Source organism: Gracilinanus agilis, chromosome 3 (genome assembly GCF_016433145.1).
Source record: "Gracilinanus agilis isolate LMUSP501 chromosome 3, AgileGrace, whole genome shotgun sequence".
NCBI classification, from domain to species: domain Eukaryota; kingdom Metazoa; phylum Chordata; class Mammalia; order Didelphimorphia; family Didelphidae; genus Gracilinanus; species Gracilinanus agilis.
This window is the reverse complement of record NC_058132.1, coordinates 100,183,974-100,207,040: the sequence shown is the minus strand read 5'-3', so window position 1 is coordinate 100,207,040 and position 23,067 is coordinate 100,183,974. Positions and strand designations below refer to the sequence as shown.

Here is a 23,067-nt window from a genome sequence, read left to right as displayed (position 1 = left end):
TCTTTCTTTCTTTCTTTCTTTCTTTCTTTCTTTCTTTCTTTCTTTCTTTCTTTCTTTCTTTCTTTCTTTCTTTCTTTCTTTCTTTCTTTCTTTCTTTCTTTCTTTCTTTCTTTCTTTCTTTCCTTCTCTTTCTCTCTCTCTTTCTCTCTTGCTCCCTCCCTCCCTCCCTCCCTCCCTTTCTTCCTTCCTTTCTTTCATAAATCCTCAACCTTCTGTCTTAGAATCAATACTAAATTTTGGCTAGAACAGCAGTAAGGCAGTAAGAGCTAGGCAATTGGGGCTAAGTGACTTGCCCATGGTCATACCACTAAGAAGTGCCTAAGGCCAAATTTGAACCCAAGACCTTCCATCTCCAGCCCTGGCTCTCTATCCACGGAGCCACCTAGCTGTTCCCCATGCTCTTTCTACTACATTAGGCCACCTTAGCTACAAAATGAACCCCTATCCTTAGGCTAATCATCTCACAAACATGAGATAATTTTTGCCTTTCATTGTATCTCCAGAGCTATTTAATACAGTCCCTGCACATAGTAGGTGCTTAATAAATGTTTACTGATAGGTATGGGCTGTTGGTCACTTAGAGGCCCCTGGGCCTAGAGAGTATGGATGACTTAGTGCCAAACCATCCCTACTATGAGAGCCATAATGGCAGTGCTAACATCTGACAGAGGGAAACTGAGGCGCCAACCGGTTAATTGCCTTGCCCAGTGGTAGAGCTGGGATTTGAACCCTATGCCTTCAGGGTTGAGAAGCCAGGCTTTTGGCCCATTGGTTAGTGAGTGGTGTTCTTACCAGGGAAGTTTCACAGAGTAGCTTGCTTCCTCGCACCAGGTTCCCAATAGTGATGTGGAAGTAGGTGTTCCCGCTGCTCCAGTTGGAGATCTTAGTGAAGGGGTGAGTGGTGAGGATATCCTGAAAAAGCAGAGCAGCTTTGTGAGAGGCACTGACAATCCCAGCTCCTCTCCCCATCATCATTCTTGGCTGAGTCCTGTTGACTTCTCCACCTTGGCACCATTTCCCACAGTATACCGAGCAGGAAAGAAACTCACGGATGGTCTAGTGAAATGTACCCATTTTACACAGGAGAGGAAGCAGCAGCATGGCATGGGGAATGAAAGCAATGCCTTCAGGGTCCCAGGCCCTGGGCTGAGGTCCTGGCTCTGCCTCCTGGGCAACCTCTGCTTCCTCATCTGTAACATGAGGGAGTCTGACTAGATGGGAAGGCTTGTCCATATCTACATCTCTGGCATGGAGAGCTGAGGACCAGAGACAAATAGCTCAGATGGACACAGCTTTGTGCCACCAGAAGGACTTAGGTGAGCTGGAAAGGGGGAATTTCTGACAATGAGCTTAATTAAACCTTGGGATGATTCCCAAGGGAGGGATTATTTTTATCTCCTTTCCCCAAAAAAGTCACTCTAAGATGAATTTGGCTTCTTTCCCAAAGCTAGGATTATGGCTCAGATGGCCTGTGAAGTCCATGTCACTAATATTAACAATAATAGGGGCAGCTAAGTAGCTCAGTGATTTGAGAGCCAGGCCTGGAGATGGGAGGTCCTGGGTTCAAATCTAGTCTCAGACACTTCTTAGCTACATGACCTTGGGTAAGTCACATAACTCTATTTGCCTAGCCCTTACCACTCTTCTGTCTTGAAACTGAAACTCAAAATCGATTCTAAGACAGAAAGTGAAGGTTTAAAAAAAAGAAAGAAAGAAATCATCTAGTCCAACCAACTAGAGAAGGGAAAGGAGGCCAAGAAAAGGGAAGTGACTTGCCCAGGATCATATGTGAGAAAGCCAGGACTGGCGACCAGGTCTTCTGCCTCCTAAGGCAGTCAGTATGGTCTCTAGCTCAGCCTGAGGCCCCTGGGGCATTCTTTTGTGACAAAATGGTGAAAATGGTACCCATCTTCCCTCTAGCCTTTGCTTCTTCTCCCTTGGCACGCTTCTCACCTTGGTCCGTGGATCAATGAGGCTGACTCCATATTTGTTGATAGCAATTAAGAGAATCTCAGGGAAGTTTGGCTCAGTTGTTTGCTGGCAAAGAGAAGACACAAAGAAGTCAGATTCCCAGATCTTCTTGTGAGGGGACCCCATACCAGGAAAACCAAAGAAAATGAAAAAGCAAGAATTTAGCCAATTTACTATTGGCAGGAAAGTGAGCATAATAACATCCATGGCTTTGCCTTGATTCAAGACATATTTCATCCCTTTCTTCACTTATTGACAAATGGGGAACCTTCTCTTTTCATTTTTTTTTTTGCAGTTTTGCAGTTTTTCTGCCAGCTTGGACTTTTTCTTTTTCATTTCTTGACATTTCTAAAGATTCTATTTTCAACCCTTTTCAGTTTACATTGACAATCTTGTTTATTCCTATAGGTCAAAGATTAGAACCTTAATGTAGATGACTTCACACTGTATTTTTTCTAGCTCTTAGCTCATCTTTCTTCCCTCTGAGCTCTGGCCCTAATTGAACTGTACAATCTGATTGCCTTACAGGCATATGTCCCAGCCACATAAGCAATGAAAACTCTTTGAAAGGAAAGATGTATGTGGGTATACAAGAAGAAAATCCTTCTGTGATTTCCCCAATGGGAGTTCTACCTTACAACTCCTCTATGCCCCAGGAGACTCCTTCCAGAAGCAGCTGTGGTCCCTAACGTTCATCCCCTGGTAGTCAGCCCTCTGGGGATGCCTGTCTAAACTTAGCCTGACTGGTCCATAGAGGACAACACTGGTCACCAGGCAAATGTTGGAAGCCTTTCCATCTTGGTAAGGCTTCCTGGCCAAAGCTTAAGATTCACTGGCATCGTCCTCAAGAGCCCAGGGTCAGCTCTATGGCCAAGAAAAGCCATAAGCAGAGGGAGCATGCCATGGCAAATCAATGAAGCTGGCCTCTAAGTCAGGAAGGCCTTCTTCTGATGCTGTATGACATTGGTCAAGTCATTGAACAGTGCCCCTTATCACTTATAAGCCTATGGAGTTAAACTGTGTTGGAAGAGGGAGTTTTAGGGGCAGCTAGGTGGCTCAGTAGACTGAGAGCCAAGCATAGAGGTGGGAGGTCCTGGGTTCAAATTTGACTTCAGATACTTCCTACCTATGTGACTCGCTTAAACCCAATTGCCTTTACTACTATTCTGCTTTGGAACCAATCCACAGTATGGATTCTAAGACAGAACATATATATAGAGAGAGTTTCCTTACCTGGAGATTCTTTTCACAATGAAATAAAAGACGTAGTTTAAAAAAAACAGTGTAAAAATGTTTAAAATATGTATTTTTAAAATATACTTCAGGAAAGGATATTAAAATATGTTTTTTAAAAATATATACTTTAGAATAAGAAATTACCCAAGCTAAAGGCTGCCCACAAAGCTCATTCCTGCACGTAATAAATACTTTATTTACAAGGAGAGGCAGGAGGCTCTAGGCTGCTCCCCTCAAGTTAACTCTAACCTTACAATCCAGAACTGAAGGATTACCTATAGTTCAGTTGTGTTAGTCATGGCTGACTTCCTGATCCCATTTGGGATTTTCTCAGCAAAGATATCTGAGTGGCTTGCCATTTTCTTCTTCAGCTCATTTTACAGATGAGGAAACTGAGGCAAACAAGGTTAGGTGTCTTGCCCAGGGTCACACAAATCTGAGGCCAGATTTGAACTCAGGTCTTCCCAACTCTAGGCCTCATGCTTTATTCACTGCACCACCAAGAAGTCACTTTCAAATCTTCTATCTGCATTGTCAGGGCATTGATTTGTTAGAGCAGAGACTAAAATTACAACCCAATTAAAGAATAAAAATGAGAACAGATGGCATGTAATTAAGCATGACCTTATTTAAATAAGCTGTAGCCAGCAGCAGCTGACAACTCAGTGGAGAAAATAGCTCAGCAGGTAACAGCAGAAGCCTGCTGTTCATGTCATCTAATGTCATCTCTCAGGCTGTAATTTATACCAACTCTTCCCAGCTGCCATCACACATTGCTACATCTTCTCTGTCCTTTTAAAAACTTTCCCTTGACCCTAGCATTCCTAAAAAGGCTAGATGTAGTTCAAATCTGGCTGTGTGACCCTGGACAAGTCATGTAGCCACTGTCTACCTTAGTATCCTCAACCATAAAATGTTAATACTAGCATGTGCCTCCCAGGGTTTTGGTGAGGGTCAAATGAGGTAATATTTGCAAAGAACTTAGCGTAATACCCAGCACATAGTAGCACTCTAGCTTTATAAATGATTATTTTTTTTCTCCTTTCCTGAATCAAACTCCTATAAAAAGTTGCCTATACATCTGGCCTCTGCTTCCTCTCCCCCACTCATTTCTCGACAGCTTACAATGGGACTTTGGATGTCACCACTTAGTTGAAATTGCTCTCTCCAGGTCAAGAGCTCAACTGCTAAATGCAATGATCTTCTCTCAGGCCTCACTCTTCTTGACTTCTCTACAGGTTCTGACACTTCATTCGTGTCCAAACTCCTCTCTAGACTCTCTTTACTCCACCATCCAAGCCTCCTCACCCTGGACTTCTCACCATTGACATACATCTGCCCCATGACTCCTTCTTCCCATTGGCTGGTTTCTGCCCAAACCTCCCTTTTAAGGAAAACATTCAGGCCAGCTATGTCATCCTTCCTAGCCAGACTCTGCTTCTGCTTCTCTGGACATCATCTGCCATGTCCCCTGACAGTTACCTTCTCCCTCCCTCCTTTTTCCCTCTTTAGACTAAAAGCTCCTTGGGGACAAGGACTGTGTTTCTTACTTTTTGTATGTTCTTTTCCCCAAAATAAGAACAATGCCTGGTACAAAGTAAGGATGCTGTAAATCCTTGCTGATTGGATTTAGCATTTCTTTGGGGATTTTGTGATACTATTCTATATCCTGGTTCTCTTCTTTCCTGTCTGAACTAACCACTCCTCAGCATCTTTTACTGGCTACCCCATAAAGGCAGGTGTCTCCCAAGGCTCTGTTCTGGGTCAGCTTTTCTTCTTGCTCCATTCTCATCAGTTCTGAGTCCAAGTTTCATTTCTTATGAAGATGACTCCTAGATTTGTATACCCAGTTTCAGTTTCTTCTGAGCACTAACCCTGTAATTGTTTCTTTTATGTGTCACAGGAATCTCAAACTCAACATGTCTAAAATAGAGCTCATTTTATCCCTTAAACTTAAGATCTCAACATTTTCTATTTCTGCTGAAGGTATCTCTTTTCATGTAGGCACCCAGATTAACAATCTTGGAGGAATCTTTGACTTTTATAGCTCCTTCAATCCTCATTATTCCTATATCTAATTAGTTGTGAAATCTTATTTGTTAACCACAATTTGTCTCAACTCATTCAAATCAGATGACCACAAACAATTTAGTTTCACATTATTTCTCCTTTCTTTTAAATTGCTACTTTCTTTCTTAGTAAACAGCTCTAAGACAGAAGAACAAGAGTTAAGCAAACAAGGTTAAAGTGACTTTCCCAGGTCATACACCTAGAAAGTGTCTGAGATCAAATTTGAACTCATATCCTCCCAACTCTAAGCCTGCAACTCTATCCACTGAACCACTTACCCATTCCAGTACTAGTTCTTTTAAAATAATTCTTTTTTTTTTTAACCCTTAACTTCTGTGTATTGGCTCATAGGTGGAAGAGCGGTAAGGGTGGGCAGTGGGGGTCAAGTGACTTGCCCAGGGTCACACAGCTGGGAAGTGTCTGAGGCTGGATTTGAACCTAGGACCTCCTGTCTCTAGGTCTGATTTTCAACCCACTGAGCTACCCAGCTGACCCCTTAAAATAATTCTTAATGACATATTTTGTTCTTACATCTCCTATATTTCCCACCATATTCTCTCTCTATGATTTCCCAGAGCCATTCCTTATAATAAATAATAAAGAGAAAGAGAAAAAAGTTTGTCAAAATTAACCAACATGTTGAAAAATTCTTATGTAATATGCAGTATCCCATAGCCCTGGCTCCCCTATTTCTGCAAAAGAAAAAAAAAGGTTATTTTCTTCTATTTTTTCTTTGGTACTTAGTTTGGTCCTTAAAACATTAATCTTCAACTGTTTTGTGGTGGTTGTTTTTTCCACTTACATTGTTGAAGTATTGATTTTGTAGATACTGTTTTCCTGGTTGTGCTTATTTCATTTGCATCTGTTCATATACATCTTCCCAGGTTTCTCTATATTCAGGATGTCCTTGTGGCACAATAATGCTCCACTGCATTCATGTATCACAATTTGATTAGCCATCCCCATATCACTATGCATCTACTTTGTTCCCAGTTCTTTGCTACCACAAAAAGTGCTGTTATAAATATTCTGGGGCCTTTCCTTTTGTTGTTGATCACTTTGGAATATATATCCAACAGTGAAATCACTGGGTTAGTGGGTATAGACATTTTTGTCACTTTTTTTGAATAATTACAATTTTTCAGAATGCTTTATTTTTAAACAGTTCATAGCTTCACCAATGATATATTTTTTGCCCAGGGGTGGCAACTCACTTCATATTAAATGTTCAGTATGAGTATTTTTACCTCAGAAATCAGCAAAAACTACAAATCAGTGTGTGTATGTGTGTGTGTGTTCAGTAGTTTTTCAGTCATGACCAACTCTTTGTGATCCCATTTGGGGTTTTCTTGGCAAAGATAATGGAGTGGTTTACCATTTTCTTCTCCAGCTCAGTTTACAGAAGAGAAATTGAGGCAAACAGAGTTAAGTGACTTGCCCAGTGTCTTCCAGTTAGTAATTATCTGAGACCAGATTTAAATTTGTGTCTTCCTGACTTCCACTGTGCTATCTAGTAGCCCCCTACAAATCAGGGCTTGATTTATTGTTTTGTTGATCGACTAGACTTAAGAAAAGTTGGAGAAAATGTTAATGATGCAGATTAAATTTATAAAGTGTCTTTCAGAGAGTTAATTTATTAAATATTTACTAGCACACCCCTGAGGATGTATGGCAGCTGAACTATTTCAAGAGCCTCCCAACTTGTGTTATAAACAAAAAGTGGTCCTAAGAAGATATAGATGTACAGTGATGTTGATGTACTCCTTTCTCTCTAACAGTTGCCCAAGAAGGATCCTCAAGAGGTTAGATAGATGGGTAACCTTTCCAGGTCCAACCTGGGGTTGGATAGATTATTATTGGGCTGTTGATTTGCCTTGGATGACATTTGGTATCTGACTGCGTTTGACTCCCTCCCCAAGGGTTGTGATATAAGGACCACTCAGGAAGGTACTTGTTGAACTCTATCTATAATCAGGGAAAGGATAAACAGGACAAGGATTGGGGATTGGAGACCCTATCAATCTATTATCTATAAACTAGTTGACAATCAGGACTGGAGGCTATTAATCAGATGGAAGCTGGAGATTTACTCTCTCCACTACCTCTGGCCCAGCCTGGCCACAGCAAAGCCAGAGAATAGGGAATGCTATTGATGCAGCTGTGTTGATGATCTTATTCTCTCAGCTTTTTCACTACCAGTGTTGGTGATGCACTAGCTTTCACAGTCTTTCAAGAAATATTCAAATCTATTCCTACTCTCTTCTTCATAGACCTTCCTGCCTTCCTTCACCATCCACTCCGAGATTTCCCAGTCTAGAAACTCCTGTCCAGAGACCTCCAGAGCCCAGAGAGACCTTTTCAAAGTGGCTGTCAGGGGAATTTATACTGTGGGGCCAACCGATGTTTGCCCCTGGCTCTTGGCACCTGGGAACATTCTGTGTCTTCCAACTGCCTTCCCTGTCATTCAAGGTGGCATCCATCACTCCCCAGATTATGAATATAACACTTGAGTCACAGTTTTGGGTTTCTCATCTCTCAAATCCTTTTTCCAAATAAATTGCTGAAATCATCTTTCTAAAACATGTCTTTCCATGTTTCTTTCCTGGCCAAGAACCTTTAGTGGCTCCCTATTGCCTCTAGCATAAAATATAAACCTCTCTGTTCCCATCACAACATGGCTCCAGCCTACCTTTCTAGGCTGACTGAATCTCACTGCCTTTATTCTATGTTTGAACCATAAAACTAGAAATCTATTTACTCTTCCTCCAACTCCACATTTTGTCTCTTGTATCCCTCCCTCACCTCCACCTCTTAGATACTCTAGCTTCATCCAAGGCTCTTCTCATGTGCCACTTCCAATGAGAAGCCTTTCTGAATTATAATCATAATCACAATAATAGGTAGCATCTATATAGAGCTTTGAGGTTTGCATAACTCTACACGTTATCTCATTTGATTCCCCCCACCTTCCTTCTTGTATTATGTTCAAACCCTGGGAATGTTGGTCTCACCTTGATTGACAAGGGAGACAGTTGGAAACATCGGAATGTTCCCAGATGCTGTGAGCCAGGGGCAAAAGTCGTTTGGCCTGAGAGTATAAATACCCCAATCTGGGAGAGGCCTTTGACCATTTGATCTTTGGGGTCTTGGTCCTTAATCATTGATCTGTGGGTCTCTGACCATTGGTCATTGGTTCTCTCTGAATCTCCCTAGATCTTTAGGCATCTGAATCACCCTTTTCTTCTCAGACCTCCTCCTCCGGTTCACCACCCGAGCCCAGAGACCTAAGTAGCTATGATGATTCAGATGCCTAAAGATCCACAAAAGAGAGTCACAAAACTTGTTTCACTGGTTCTCCCTCCATCTTTTCTATCTTATCTGAACCTTTACTGTGCATGGACATTTTATTGATTTCTTTCTGATTCCCCATTCCATTCCTAACCAGGCTGTTCCAAATCTTAGGATTATAGAATCTGCATCTATATATAATATGCAATTGAATACGCATTTAGATTCTAGAGTTATTAGACCTCTGAGGCCATCTGGTCCAACTCTCATTGTGTGCATGAAACAACTCAGAATTCAGAGAAGCTGAATGACTTGCCTGAGGCACAGTGAGCATCTTAGACAGGATTTGAAGCCAAACCCTTCGACTCCAGAGCCAATGCTCTGCACTATATCATACTGTGTTCCTTTCCTCTCTTTGAATATAACCTACATGTCCACTCCTTTGGGTTTCATCAGATGACCCCTCCTTCTACTTTACTGAGATGATGGAAGCCACACATCCTGAGTTATTATATCCCTCCTTTTCCACCTCAAAAACCTCTCTGTTTTCTTTCATATTCTCCTTTGCTCCAATTTCAGGGATGAGGTGGCCAGGAGGCAGAATGTATATAGAACACTGGGCTTGGATCAAAAAGACCTGAGTTCAAATTTAGGTCAGATGCTGACTAGCTCTGTGACTTTGGTCAAGTTGCTTAACTCTGCCTCAGTTTCTCTTCTGTAAAATGAGCTGGAGAAGGAAATAACAAACTATTCTAGTATCTTTGCTAAGAAAACCTCCAAATGAGGTCACAAAGAGTCAGACATGACTGAAAAACAACTGAACACACATACACTGCCTCCTTTTCTTCATTTGTAAAATGGGGATAATAATAGCACCTGACTCCCAGGGTTGTTGTGAGGATCAGGTGATGTAATATTTGTAAAGAGTTTAGCACAATCCCTGGCATACAATAGGCATTTAATAAATGCTTATTTCCTTTTTTCTAACCTTAATCTCTCTACTTTTTAAAAAAGTAAGCAAAACCAACACAGAAGCTATGCCTATGTCTATGACATTCTGTGCTCACAGATTCTCATCTCTTTCTACCAAGAGGGAGTTTTCCATCCTCTATTCTCTGGGATGGAAATTGCTCATTATGCTTAAATTTAGTTCATCCATCCTTGAGTGTTATTTTTGTTTACATTATTGTAAAACAATCATGTATATCAGTGATTCCCAAAGTGGACGCCACGGCCCCCTGGTGGGTGCTGCAGAGATGGGGTGGTGGTGATGGCCACAGGTGCATTTGGGGGTGGTGAATAACTGTAAGGGGGTGGTGATAGTATGTGACAGGGGGCACTAAGTAATATTTTTTTCTGGAAAGGGGGCGGTAGGCCAAAAAAGTTTGGGAACCATTAATGTATATTGTTTCCTTTAATTCATTTATTTGGGAACCAGTTCCCATCTCATCCTATTGTCTTCTTCTTCTTTTTTTTTAAACCTTTAGTCTTAGAATTAATATCATATATTGGTTCCACGGCAGAAGAGTGGTAAAGGTTAGGCAATAGGGATTAAGTGACTTGCCCAGGGTCAGACAGCTAGTAAGGGTTGGAGGCTAGATTTGAACCCAAGACCTCCCATCTCCAGGGCTGGCACTCAACTGAGTCACCTTGCTGCTTTCATCCTGTCTCTTTCTAAATAAGACCTGCTCCCCGCTCCCTTCAAGCCCTCTGAAGATCAGTTAAGAAAAAAAGTTCATACCTTCACTTCAAAGAAAGCTGACCCAAATGTTGGCCACTTAAATATTAGCTTCAGAAAGGCCAGCTTTGCTTCTTCCTTGCTCTTCCCTGCATGCTTGTTGAAATAGGCCACAATTGACTATGGGAAGAAACAGATTATATCAGTGGGAAGGGCAGCAATAGCACCAACATTTGTAATATTACGTCTAGATTATGAAGGTATTTGAACTTCCATTATCTAAAGGACTAGACATGCTTTTGCTTTATGTTATCTGCAGATGGGACAAACCTTTCTATTTATAATATAATAAAAATATTGTCCAGCCCAGGACTAAGGATAACTGATCCCTGGGACCCTCTACTAGCAATCTTTCTTTAGGTTGATCAAAAAGTGAATCTATTTTTTTGGATCTAAAAGCCAATTAGTTTCAAAATCATTCACCTGTACCATCATCCAATCCATATTTCTCCATCTTAAAATCACAAAATCTCAAAGATGGAACCTCCATGAAAATATAATGATAAATCTTATTAGATGCTTCGTTGAAGTCCAAGTAGAATATGTCTGGTATTCTCCAATCCATTAGTCTCATAAACATCAATACTTTGGACTAATTTCATTGGTATGGGTATTTCCTTCATTGATATAGCTCATAACCATTCCATGTCTTAACTGATGATCTTTATGAGTTGCCTTAGAAAGTACCTAAGAAGCTGTATCACTTGGTGGCCAGAATTCTAGCCCAGAACCTATCATGGCACCTTGCAAATAATGGGTTCTTGGTAAATGTATTTTCAATCAAATTGAATTGATGAGCCCAGTCTAGTAAACTTGTAAAAAAAATAAATAAGGTTAATTGGGATGACCGTTCCTGTCACCTTGATGAGCATTGGCTCTTAGAGATTACAACTTCCCCTTTTAAATGCTCACAAATCAGCCCTTTAATAATACATTTTAGAATTTTGTCAGAAATTAGAATCAAGTTTGCCATTCTATATTTTGAGGAATCTACCTCCTTCTCCAATTTGAAAATTAAAATGATTTATTTGTTCTCTCCTTCATATCAACATCATTTAACCTCATTCAGTCACGTCCCCCCATTCTCAACCTCAGCCAATCAACAAACATGGATAATCTAATATGTGTAAGACATTGTAGAATAGCAGAAGACATAGGGTAATCCATCATCCCCAGGAATGGCTCTACTTACCCTTTTCCAGTCGTCTGGTGAGATCTGCCGGATAAGGTCCTGTGGCACCAGTTCACGTAGCATCTTGGGAATGCTTGGGAAATAGGATTTGTCATCTTCAAACTTGACTCTGTAGATCAGGGCTCCCAGCTGAAGGACTTCTTCCCGGGTAGACTTATGGTAACCACGAAGATATTTGGGTAATTCCTAAAAGAGACAGAAGGATGAAGATGAGGAGAAAACTTGCTCCTTCCTTTAAGAATTTTGAATGGCTTCCTAATGCCAACAAGTTCAAATATTATCTTTCCAATAAGGCATTCAAATTCTTCCATGATGTGGTACAAAGCTAATTTTTCCCCCTAAAATTATGATTTATTGATGTTTTTGTCTTTATATGGTAGTTATCTCAACCATTCCCCTGCCATTTAACCAATAAAGTATAATACAATAATAATATCTGACAATATATACAATATTCTATCCTCGTAATCCTTTTCTCTCACTTCCCACTTAGCATAAAGCAGGAAACATGGTCTCTAGGATCCACATTGGTTTTTCAGTTACTCAGGGTCTGACATCCTTCTAGAGATGGGTTAATTTAACATGTTGTAGTCATGGCATATATCATGCTCTTGATTCTGCTTATTTCCTCCATCAGTTAATACAAATCTTCTCATGCCTCTCTAAATTCTTCAAAATCATCATTTCTGCACAATTTTATTTTAGCCATTTTCTGGCCAATGGGAAACTATTTTGTTTCCAGTTCTTTGCAATCATGAAAAATATTACTATGAATATTTGGTGTATGCGGGGTTCTTTCTGTTTTAGGCCTCCAATAAGGTTTACAATTAGCAGCAGGATTTTTGGACAACTGAATCATTTTGCATTGTTTCAAACTAACCTCTAGAACAGTGATGGGCAACCTTTTGAGCTTGGTGTGTCAAAATTCGCCAAAAAAACAAGCATAGCTTGGGTGGTGTGTCACTTCGAGAAAAAATCCCATATTTTGCAATATTTATAGTTTATAAATTATAAAAATAACAAAAATGTATAATTGTAATATATAACTATAATAAACCAAAACAGGTAAATTAATATAGGTAGAATTGTCATCTATAGTGCATAGAATGTCTACACTACACTACAACAAATGTTTTAACCTCAGCATGCGGCCCCATACTTCTCTGCCACATGTCATTGAAAATGACTACGCATGCCATCACCACTCTAGAATGACAGGATCAGCTCACAGGGTATTAGTGTACCTTTCTTCCCACAACCCTTCCACATGGTTCCCACTTTTATACATCCTTGACAACTTTGGAGGAGGATGCTATTATAGAGATTTGGAGCATGTTTTTGTCTGGTCATTTATATAACTTGCAGTTCTTCTTTTGAAAACTGTTGAGGCAACATGATGTGAGAATAAGCTGAACCTGGAGTCAGAAAGACCCCGGTTTAAGTCCTGATATCTACTGGTCTTGTGTGGCCTTGGGAAAGTCATTTAACCTGTCATTACTCTAGCAAACTACTGCTCTCACTAGTAACTCACAGCTCACCTTGACACAGCTGATTATAGCCAGACTGGTCTGCCTGGTGCTTCTAAAACATAGCCAGTACTATCCCATCTGCCTGCTTTTCTTCAAACTGTTCCCTATGCCTAGATGCATTGTGGTACAGTGTACAGAGAGCTAATATATAGAATGGGAAGCTGTAAATTGTGGGAGTAATATGCCCTCCTTGGACCAGAGATCTGTCCTGGCATAAAGAATTATTGTTATCATTAAATTCAAGTTTGAGAGAAGGGAGAGCCATTCGGGGAACTTGTGACTGAAGTCGGACTGGCATTAAGATGAAAACATTCATATGCTTTTCTTTTCTGGAAATTACTATGGAAGTCACAAGGCATTCTGTACTGTTTAAAAAAATTACTCAGCCAGATAGAGAAGTACAGTAGGAACATCTTCAGCATCTAGAAGGCAAAGCTCATTGAAGAAGTATGGTGGGGCCAGCGGTGCAGTGGGAAGGACTGGGGAAAGGCAGGCTTCATATCAATGAATAAACTTTTATTAAATGCCTACTATTGGGCACTGTTCTAATCCTCCCTAGAGGTGCCATCAGAAGCTGTTGGACCTCAGAATTTCTCTAGGTTTAGGAAGAAAGAGAAGCTGCTCCTTTCTCTCTAGCAGCCCCAATCAATCCAGGCAGTGGCCCATGCTCACCTGATAATAGTGGAAAATAGAGTCTGCCATCGGATCCTTTCCAGGCACCGTATTGGTCCATAGCTTCTTCATGAAGAACACTTGGTAGGTAAGAGAAGGCACAATCCCTGCAAAGACAGGCCTGTTGTCAGCTTGGGTGAGGCTGGCAATGAAAGCCATGGGCTTGGAAAGTCACTGGGTACTGTTAGCCTTGGTTCCTACTGCTGTCTGCTCTCAACCAATTCATCTTTTATTAAGCACTTGCTATGTTCCAGGTAGTGCTGAGGGACTAGAGATACAAATCCAAAGAATGAAGCAATCTCTACTCACAAGAGGCTTATGGACTAATGGCGGAGACAACCAGTACCTGCATAAATATATACAGCATAGATATAACGTGAGTGAGCATAAATGTATAGAAAACAATTAAATATGAAGTGAATTGGGAGGTAGGGCACCAGCTATTGGGAGAATCAGAAAAGACTTGATTTAGGAGATGGTGCTAGAGATGCAGCTTAAAAGAAAAGATTGGCTCTGTGAATCAGAGGGAAGGAAGGAGGAGTGTATTCTAGGCATAAGGGATGGATAGATTGAAATGGGGGAACTTTGGGGCAAAGAGACCAATTAAGAGGTGATTCCAATAATCTGGGAGGCGATGAGGCCCTAGAATATCCTTGTCCCTATCTCCTCTACCTGGTGAATTCTTCCATATTTATCTTTTAAACCCTACTCGAATGCCACCTTTCCAGGAAGCCTTCCCTGACTTCCCTAACTGCTAAAAATCCTCCCCCCTTAGAATTTCATGTAGCACTTTTTCTTCATCTTTCAAGTCAGGTAATATTGGATGTTACATTATATGTTTATGTGTTTTACTCCCCACTAAATATGAGCTACATTAAGTAAGGGGCTGTGCCTTAGCTAAGCTTTGAGCTCTGTATGTCATCTAGCATTTAGTTTAGTGCTTTCTAGGCTTCATGTTTAAAGGGAATTTTGAAATGTTTCTGTTTCCTCTGCCAGAGACCTTAGACTCCAGGCCAAGACAGGTCTGTATTAGGAGATCAGAAGTGATCTGGTAGAAAGTCTCAGATCCAGAAGACTTGGGCTCCAAACCCAATCTGCCTCTGATTTTATAGGGGACCACGAGTGGCTTCCCCACTCTGCATCTCAGCTTTATCATCTGACAAAACACAGGAGGGTTGGTTATAAATGGAGGATTCATCATAAAATGGCAAGATTGTAAGATCATAAAATCTAACCTCCTCCTTTTACAAAGAAGGAGTCTAAGGGGTAAGGAATTCCTTCCTGGTCCCTTTCAGTCCTTGCACTCTTTGATCCGATGAAAAATCATTTAGCCTTTCAGGATTCTAGGTGACTCTCAAAGACTATGCTCTGCAGAGAAGGTTAGTTAATTGCGGGAGTTTCCCTGCCTAGAAATTGTCTGAACCAATAAAATCATGTGTTCTAACCTATTCCTAACTATAAGTGGGTATATATATATATGGATGTATTTACACCTACATACACATAGACACACACACACATTGTTATAAGGAAGAGATACGGTTGTAGGTTTGCAGAGGATAGAGGCATGAGACCACCTGGGAAAAGATTCTGGAATGCTGCAGGGGAAGAGTTAAGAAAAACATAAACACATGACTCCCTTAGAATGTTACTGGCCAAGAAGAGGCCAACTTATATCCTCATATTAGTAGAGGAAGTTTCCTGTCCTGGGAGGTGTTTCCCATGCAATACATATATATTATACATATAATATTATAATACATATATTATATAATATAGTTGTCTCCTAGGCAATACATATATATTATATATCACATAACATACTATATATAGTATATATTATTTTAATACTTTATAATATAGTATACCATATACTATGTAGTATATATAACATATATACTATATATTGTATATATATGTATAATATAGTTATCTCAGGCAATACTATATATTATACATATACTATTATAATACATATATAATATAGTTTTCTCCTAGGCAATACATATATTATACATTATATAATATATAGAGTATATATAAAATAATTATCTCATACAACACACATATATTATACATATAATATTATAGTGCACATATATTATATAGTTATCTCTTAAGCAATACATGTATATTATACATTGTAATATAGTGTATTTATATAAAATATATGTGCATTATATATATGTTATATAATGTATTTATACATATAAATATGCACACTATAGAGAGTATATATAAAAATATAGTCATCTCAGGCAATACATATATAGTATACATTATACATAATATAGTTATCTCAGGCAATACAAATATAATATTATATATTATATACTAGATAGAATATATATTTTCCTAGGAAATATATATATGACATATATAATATATATATACTCATGGTATTATATGCATATATTTAGCCATATATATGTATACACATGTGTCTATGTATATATATATATATATATATATATATGGGTCTGTGTATATATGTAGTTGTGTGTATGTATGTATATCGATCAGGATGAACAATGACCTGGAGCCAGAATTAAGTAAGAGATGGGCAGTCAGTTGAATTACATTTGGAAAACTGGGCTGCATTTTCAATGATTCCAAACTATTCCCTGATGAAAAAATTGATTGGTTTACCACTAAGTCTTCCACTGATAATAATAATAATAATAATAATAATAATAACTGGTATTTGTATAGCAATGCAAAAGCACTGTTATGTGACATCTCATGAAGAATCTAATTTGCCAATGGCCCAACAAAGAATGGAGAGAAACATGGTGATTCTAAATTGGATATAGTAAAATGCCAGTGAAGTCTTCTGGTCAAGAAATGATACAAAAATCTATGCTCTAGGAGGGATTGCTAGATGTCTCAGTGGATTGAGAGCCAGACCTAGAGATAGGAGATCCTAGGTTCGAATCTGGATTCAGACACTTCCTACTTGTGTGACCCTGGGCAAGTCACTTAACCCCAATTGTCTAGTCCTTACTGTTCTTCTGCCTTGGAACTAATATTTAGTATCAATTCTAAGAGAGAAGATAAGGGTTTAAGAAGAAAAAAAAACAACAAAAAAAAATCTATCATCCAGGAAATGTAAGATCAAAGAGGGAGATAGGCCAGTTATGTAGTGAAAGCAAAGGGGTGATAGAAGCCTAACCAAGCCTGATGGTCAGCCTAGTCTGATGGTCACCCTGTTACCCAGTACCTTTAGAAAGGCCTTCAATACATTTATGGGGATATTGGGATAGATGGGATGAGAAGGCATGAATGGATGGTGATCTCTACCCATGAAAGTATACCCACAATAATGACTTCATTGTATTATGGGGAACCTTTCAATGTTCTTAGTTCATTTCAAAACCCATTTAATTTTTTAAAAAACCTACTAAATGAAAAATCCTCTAGGAGATACCGAGATTAACTAAAACATGGTCTTGGCCATCACCAAAGGACAGTATCAAAGAATCAGGGAAGGGACTGGAGAAATCAGTATATTTAGCCTCCCCACCCCCAGTTTCAGAAAGGTGACTATTTAAACCCCCAAGACAAGTAATTGGGGGTTACCTTTAGGGGTTACCCCCAATTCCCTTGGTTGACCATTGTAGGTTTTTAGAATATGTGATCTTGGGCAAGCCAAAGTCCCTTCTCTGGATCTCAGATGCCTTCTCTGGTGATGAGAAAACTGGACCAGATAGCCTTTAAGGTCCCTTCCAGCTCTAAAAAAATCCCAGATTGTTACCATCTTTCATGGGTCTTGCTTTTTTTATCCAGTCTGTCAAATGTCGGACGAAGTCAAAGAAGAAATCACCCTCAGGGACACTGATGACCTAAAGAGGAATATCTCTGTTAGGCCAAGGTGATTGACAAGGGTCCCCTGTTTTCAACTTTTTGCTACTACCCTAGTATAAACTCGAATTGCTTCTTGCCTGGGATGTTGAGATTGTCTTTTAATTAGTCCCCTTCCCTCATTTTTCCCCATCCCCAATCCAGACTACAAAGGCTGCCAGAGTAACTCTCCTAGCTTCCAGATCTGATCACATCACTGCCCTGCTCAAGAACCCCCAGTAGCTCTTCAGTGCTTTAGAGAGGAAGTCCAAACTTTTTAGTCTGGGATCCAAGTTTTTCTACAGTCTGGCACTAACCATTTTTTCCCAGCTTTATGTCTTATTCCTTTGGGTACCCTGCACCCTAGACAAAATTGAATTCCTTACTATTTTATTATCCTCTTTTTTGCCCCCAGGTCTTTGCTGGCACCATTGCCTGGGGTGTCTTCTCTTCTAATTTCTCAACTCTGCCCTTTCCCATCTCATGCCATCTCCTCTGCCTGGAATGAATCCTTCCCCCTCCCTAAACCATCTCCCCGAGTTAGAATGGTAGAAAGTAGGCCCCTTGAGGGAAAGGAAGGCCTTGATATCCCCAGCACCTAGCACACAGTAGTTACTTAAGCATCTATTGGACTGGAATTCCTTCCCTTCCTTCTAGGTCCAACCTAGGTAGCTCCTTTTCCATGAAGCCTTTTCTGAACATTCCTAACTAGAAGCAATCTCTTCCTCTGTGAGTTTCTCATAGTCCTTTGTATAGGCACTCTGTACTTACTGTCTGATTTGTATTTTATAGTCCCCCTACTGTATTTGTCTTGTCCCCTAACTACATGTTAAGATCCTACTTTGTGTCCCTCATCACCAACGTCAGCAGCCCACACATTGTGGACACTTAATAGACGTTTTTAGATTAGATTTACTGCTTTTTTTGGAGGAGATAACACATGCTGAGCCTTGAAGGGTGGGGTTAGAATTCCAACAGATGGTGGGTGGGCAGAGTGGGAGGTAGAGAGACATTCTAGGTATAGGGAATATAAGCAAAGGTAGGGAGATGGGAAAGTTTAGGCATGAATGATCTATTGATAATAAATAGCAAATCTTGCTATGAATATTTTGTATTCGTGGGGTCTTTCTTCTGTCTTTGACCTCCTTGGGGGATGTATTTGCTCCATATTGGCATTAATGCCAGAAGGTAAGAGCAGTTTAGTGATTAGATGTGATTGCAAATTGTCAACAGTGTATCAGTGTGCCTCTCTTCCCACAGTCAGAGATGTATATGAGGTAGTGAATACTCCAATTCATCTCCCTAATCGAATTATCAGCTATTCTACTAGTTTAAAATCTATCTCATCATCTTCTCCCCCCCCACCATTATTTAACCCAATATATTCTACAGCTCCAACCCATCCTTGCTGACTGAATGACTGACTCACCTTGTCAGAAATTTTAACGAAGAGACTGAATCCATCTGAAGCCTTCAGGAGTAGCCTAGTGGAGATGCTCTGGCAGAAGTCCTTGGCCTTAGTGCTAGATTCTACCTCAAATGCCTGCATGGAGGGAAGAGAGTAGATGCCCTCAGAGCTCTCTTCCAGTAGGTTCCCTCCATCCCCAATACATTCCCCCCCTACCCTGGGGACCTATACCCACATGAGCACTTTCCCAGGTATCTCTTTTGGAGCCATCTCTAACCCTCCTACTCACTCTTCCTACATTTGCTGCAAGAAAGTTGGGAGATAACTTTCTTCCTTTAAATTCCAGATAATTCTGCCTTTGTTGCTTTGGCCTAGGAGATTTCTCCTGATTGCAGTTTCGTTCTTTTCCCCATAACCACCATTGGCATCTCTGTGTCCTTCTCCCACCTCCTTGCTTTTGTCCAAAGGACTATCCTCCACTCCACTCCATACTATCCACACCTCTTCATCTCTTCTAAGACCCAAATGAGGTACCCTGTCTTGCAGAGAGCCTTCTCTGATTTCACAAGGCTAAAGTGCAAGTAGTGAAAAATAGTAGAAAGATAACTGGCCTAGAAATCAGAAATCAGAAAACTTGGGATTTATATCCTCATCTGTAAAGTGAAGATCATACCTGTAGGGCTAGAAGGGACTTCAGAGGCCCATGGGCTCAATTCTCTCATTTTGCAAGTGAGGAAACCGAGACTAAGAGAATTTAAGTGACTTGCCCAAAGTCACAAAGGTACCCAGAAGTAGGACAGAACAGAAGTTCAGGTCCTCTGAGTCCTGATTCTTTTCACAATATAATTCCAGACTAGATAAATTCTAAGATTCCTCCAAGCTCTAAAAATCTAAATCCTGATCTCTCTGGATCTATTGAGCTTTCATGTTTGGCTTTTCCTATGCATTTTATCATTTTCTGCCCTGTAACATGCTTTTTTGGGTACACATATCCAGTTCTCTCCACTAGAATAGAAGCTCCTCGAAGGCAGGGATCATACCATTTGTCTTCTTTGTATTCCTAATGCTGAGCATAGGTCCTTGAATGCACTAGACATTTAATAAATATTTGTTTTTCAAAATGCCTATCAGTTATTGATATTCTGTCTTGCCCCATGAGGCCATGGCATAAGTTCCTGATGCATGAGTTACCTGATAAGCTCCATGAGGTATCGGAATGAACAAAAGATCTCAAGGATAATTAGATGTTTTTCCATTGTAGAATGGGAAACCATGGGAAGTAGCGAGTTGTCTGCCACTAGTATTTAAATAGAAGCTGGTTGGCCACTTATCAAGGATGCTAAAGAAGAGGGGCTCACATAAATGCCTTTTGAGGTCCCTTGCACCTTGATATTCTGTCATCCTATATTCTGTGAGAAGCTGACTTCAAATCAGTTAACTTGTGGTTTGACTAAGCCAACATACTAACAATAAGAGAGGGGGTAGGTGCTGTCGAAGATGGCAGTCATGGGGTTTGGAAATGAATTGAGTAAGGAGGATGAGCATAATACAGTAGCATTGGAGAGAGTGATTGATAAGGAAGTCCACCTGTCCTTGAATGCCACAGCCACAGGAGAAAGAATGATGTGGAAAAGGCAGAGAGATCATGCCATAGGTGAGCAGGATAAAGGACAAAGATATTTAGGCAGTCTGAAAAAAACAGAATTAGCAGAATTTCTAATATGATTCCCACAAAGCTTAAGAACAAAGGAGGGTGGCCAATTGATGGTAAAATTGAATGGATTTGAAGTCAAAAGAACTAGTCAACTGATTGCAGCTCAAAGCCCACCATCTTTCACTCTTTTTCTTCATGAATTTTTTATTGTGTGTGTGATATGTGTCTTCTGTTATGGCACGGCAAATATGGAAATATGTATTGCATGAAAGCATTGATATAACCTATACTAGATCATTTACCATCTTGATGGGGAGGGAGGGAAGGAGAGAATCTGAAACCCAAAATATTAGGGAAAAAATTATTTTAAGTCTCTACATGTATTTAAAAATAATGATAGGTTAAATATCATATATGTGTGTGTATATTTGTATGAACTAGATTCAAATCTTGACTGCTAACTACTACCTGCATAGCCCTAGACAAGTTATTTCCCCTTTTCCCTCCTCTGTAAAATAAGAAAGCAGGACTAGATGATCTTTAAGGTCTCTTCTAGCTCTAAGTCCCATAGCAGCTTTGACTGCAGGTTCTGAATTCTTTCCTCCTGTTGGCTCCCAAGGTCTAACACATATTAGACTCTGGCCACTCCAAGGCAAGGAATGAATGAGCTATATCTGGCCTCTAGCTTACCTCATCGGTGTCATCAGGAAAGTAGACTTTATGGAAAATCTGAGTGGTTTTGTGCTGAATGGCCTCCACTTCCACCAAATGGGGAGGATACTTCCGAGAGCCGTTCCTGAGAGAGAAAGCATCTCATTGTCAGAGACCAGGGAAACTGGGGACTGGTGAGGGTCCAAGGTCTTGATCAGAAGCATGGGTAGAGGGTGAAGAATGAAGAGACAGGGACACCCATTCAGTACGAGAGTCCATCAAACCTACATAAAGATGCCCATGATGCCCACCAAAGCCTGTTGGTTCTTTCCCTTGTCCTTCATTTCTCACAACCATTGCATTAATGCAAATTCAGACCCTGTCCTCATGAAAAGTACAGTCAAGTAGGGGAGATAAGGAACATATCAAGAAGAAGAAAGGTGCTTCTGGCTCTAAATTCTATTATTCTCGGATCCTTCTGATGTTCCCTCAACACTCTGAGGTTCCAAGAGTGAACACTCCTGTGTTTGTCTTATGAAACATTCATTCTGCATTCTGCCCCAGCCCAACCTCTACCTGAGAGCCTTCTGGAGCCTCTGCATGCAGTCTGTGGACAGCTGGCAATGCTTCCGGGACTGGAGGAACCTCTGCACGTGGGGGAGCAGGATGTTGCTGGGTGGGAAGAGGCCGGTGCAGAGCCAGAGCAGTTCCCAGCCTCGCTCTTCACTGTACCTAGGTACCAGAGAGAAATGCAACCAGCCAGATCTCACATCAACTCATACTCTTCCATGGCAGGGATAGGAGGGTTGATCAGGGGATTTCTTGTATGTTCCACTCCTAGCCCAATCAGGTGACAACATGCTTGGGGAAGGCTATATTAAACTGATCATAGTCTCACAGTTGAAATACCTATGGAATAGGGATACGTGTATGCTAGGAAATGTTTGTCTTTAAACCCTTGCCATATGTCTTAGAATCAATACTGTGTGCTGGTTTCAAGGCAGAAGAGTGATAAGGGCTAGGGAATGGGAGTTAAGTGACTTGCGCAGGGTCACACAGCTAGGAAGTATCTGAGGCCAGATTTGTACCTAGGACTACCTGTCTGTAGGCCAGGTTCTCAATTCACTGAGCTACTTAGCTGTTTTGCCTCCTAGCCATTCCTTTTTTTACACATTGGTGGGGATTAATTGACAGCCAGCTAAGAGCAAGGTAGGTATCTGTTGGGATTAGGAGTTAGGGATTTGGATGGGAAAGTAGGCAGGTGCCAGAAAATAAGAAAAGGGTCCTAAAAGGAGAAGTGTATGGGAAATAAGGGCATGTCATCAAGCCCAGATGTGACCCACACACCTCAACCATTTTGCAAAAAAAAAAAAAAGAAAATTTTTATAAAATAGCTACTTTCCACTCAAAAGTTGTAAGGCCACTAAATTACCCTTTGACTGATCATCCTCAGACTCTATGATGCCTCCATGCCTGGTTTAGCTCAGACTTCCATGAACCACCCCCCAGCCTATCCTCAGCTGAAAGTGGCATCACCCTCCTGGGATTATTCATAGCACTTTGCCTGGCTATCGCTTTTGTATTTATCTCATATTTTCTGAGATCCTAATTATTTGTGCACCTCCACCCTTGCCTTTACCGTTTGAGCTCCAAGCACAAGGCATTAAAAGCAATTAAAGAAACATTTAAACACCTGGCATTTATGAAGAATGTGTTCAGTGCTGAGGATACAGAAGTGAAAAAAATAATGATGCCTGCCTTCAAGACACTTACCATCTCCTAGGCTCTGACCTAGTAGTCACTTAATGACTATTTAAG

General features: G+C 40.4%; 1 protein-coding gene across 2 annotated transcripts in view; it reads right to left on the bottom strand.

Annotated features, from left to right (window-relative positions):
* MYO7A (myosin VIIA) overlaps positions 1–23,067 on the bottom strand; it is a 144,974-nt gene that overhangs the window by 2,562 nt on the left and 119,345 nt on the right. The window contains exons 38-46 of one of the 2 annotated variants that reach the window (XM_044668167.1): positions 21,826–21,981; positions 21,289–21,394; positions 18,966–19,079; positions 17,451–17,538; positions 13,697–13,803; positions 11,496–11,681; positions 10,307–10,423; positions 1,954–2,037; positions 793–912 (exon numbers count right to left, since the gene is read on the bottom strand). In XM_044668167.1, coding sequence (XP_044524102.1) covers positions 793–912; positions 1,954–2,037; positions 10,307–10,423; positions 11,496–11,681; positions 13,697–13,803; positions 17,451–17,538; positions 18,966–19,079; positions 21,289–21,394; positions 21,826–21,981 — 1,078 coding nt within the window. The remainder of the gene's footprint in view (positions 1–792; positions 913–1,953; positions 2,038–10,306; positions 10,424–11,495; positions 11,682–13,696; positions 13,804–17,450; positions 17,539–18,965; positions 19,080–21,288; positions 21,395–21,825; positions 21,982–23,067) is intronic. The other variant, XM_044668168.1, reaches the window with a different exon arrangement.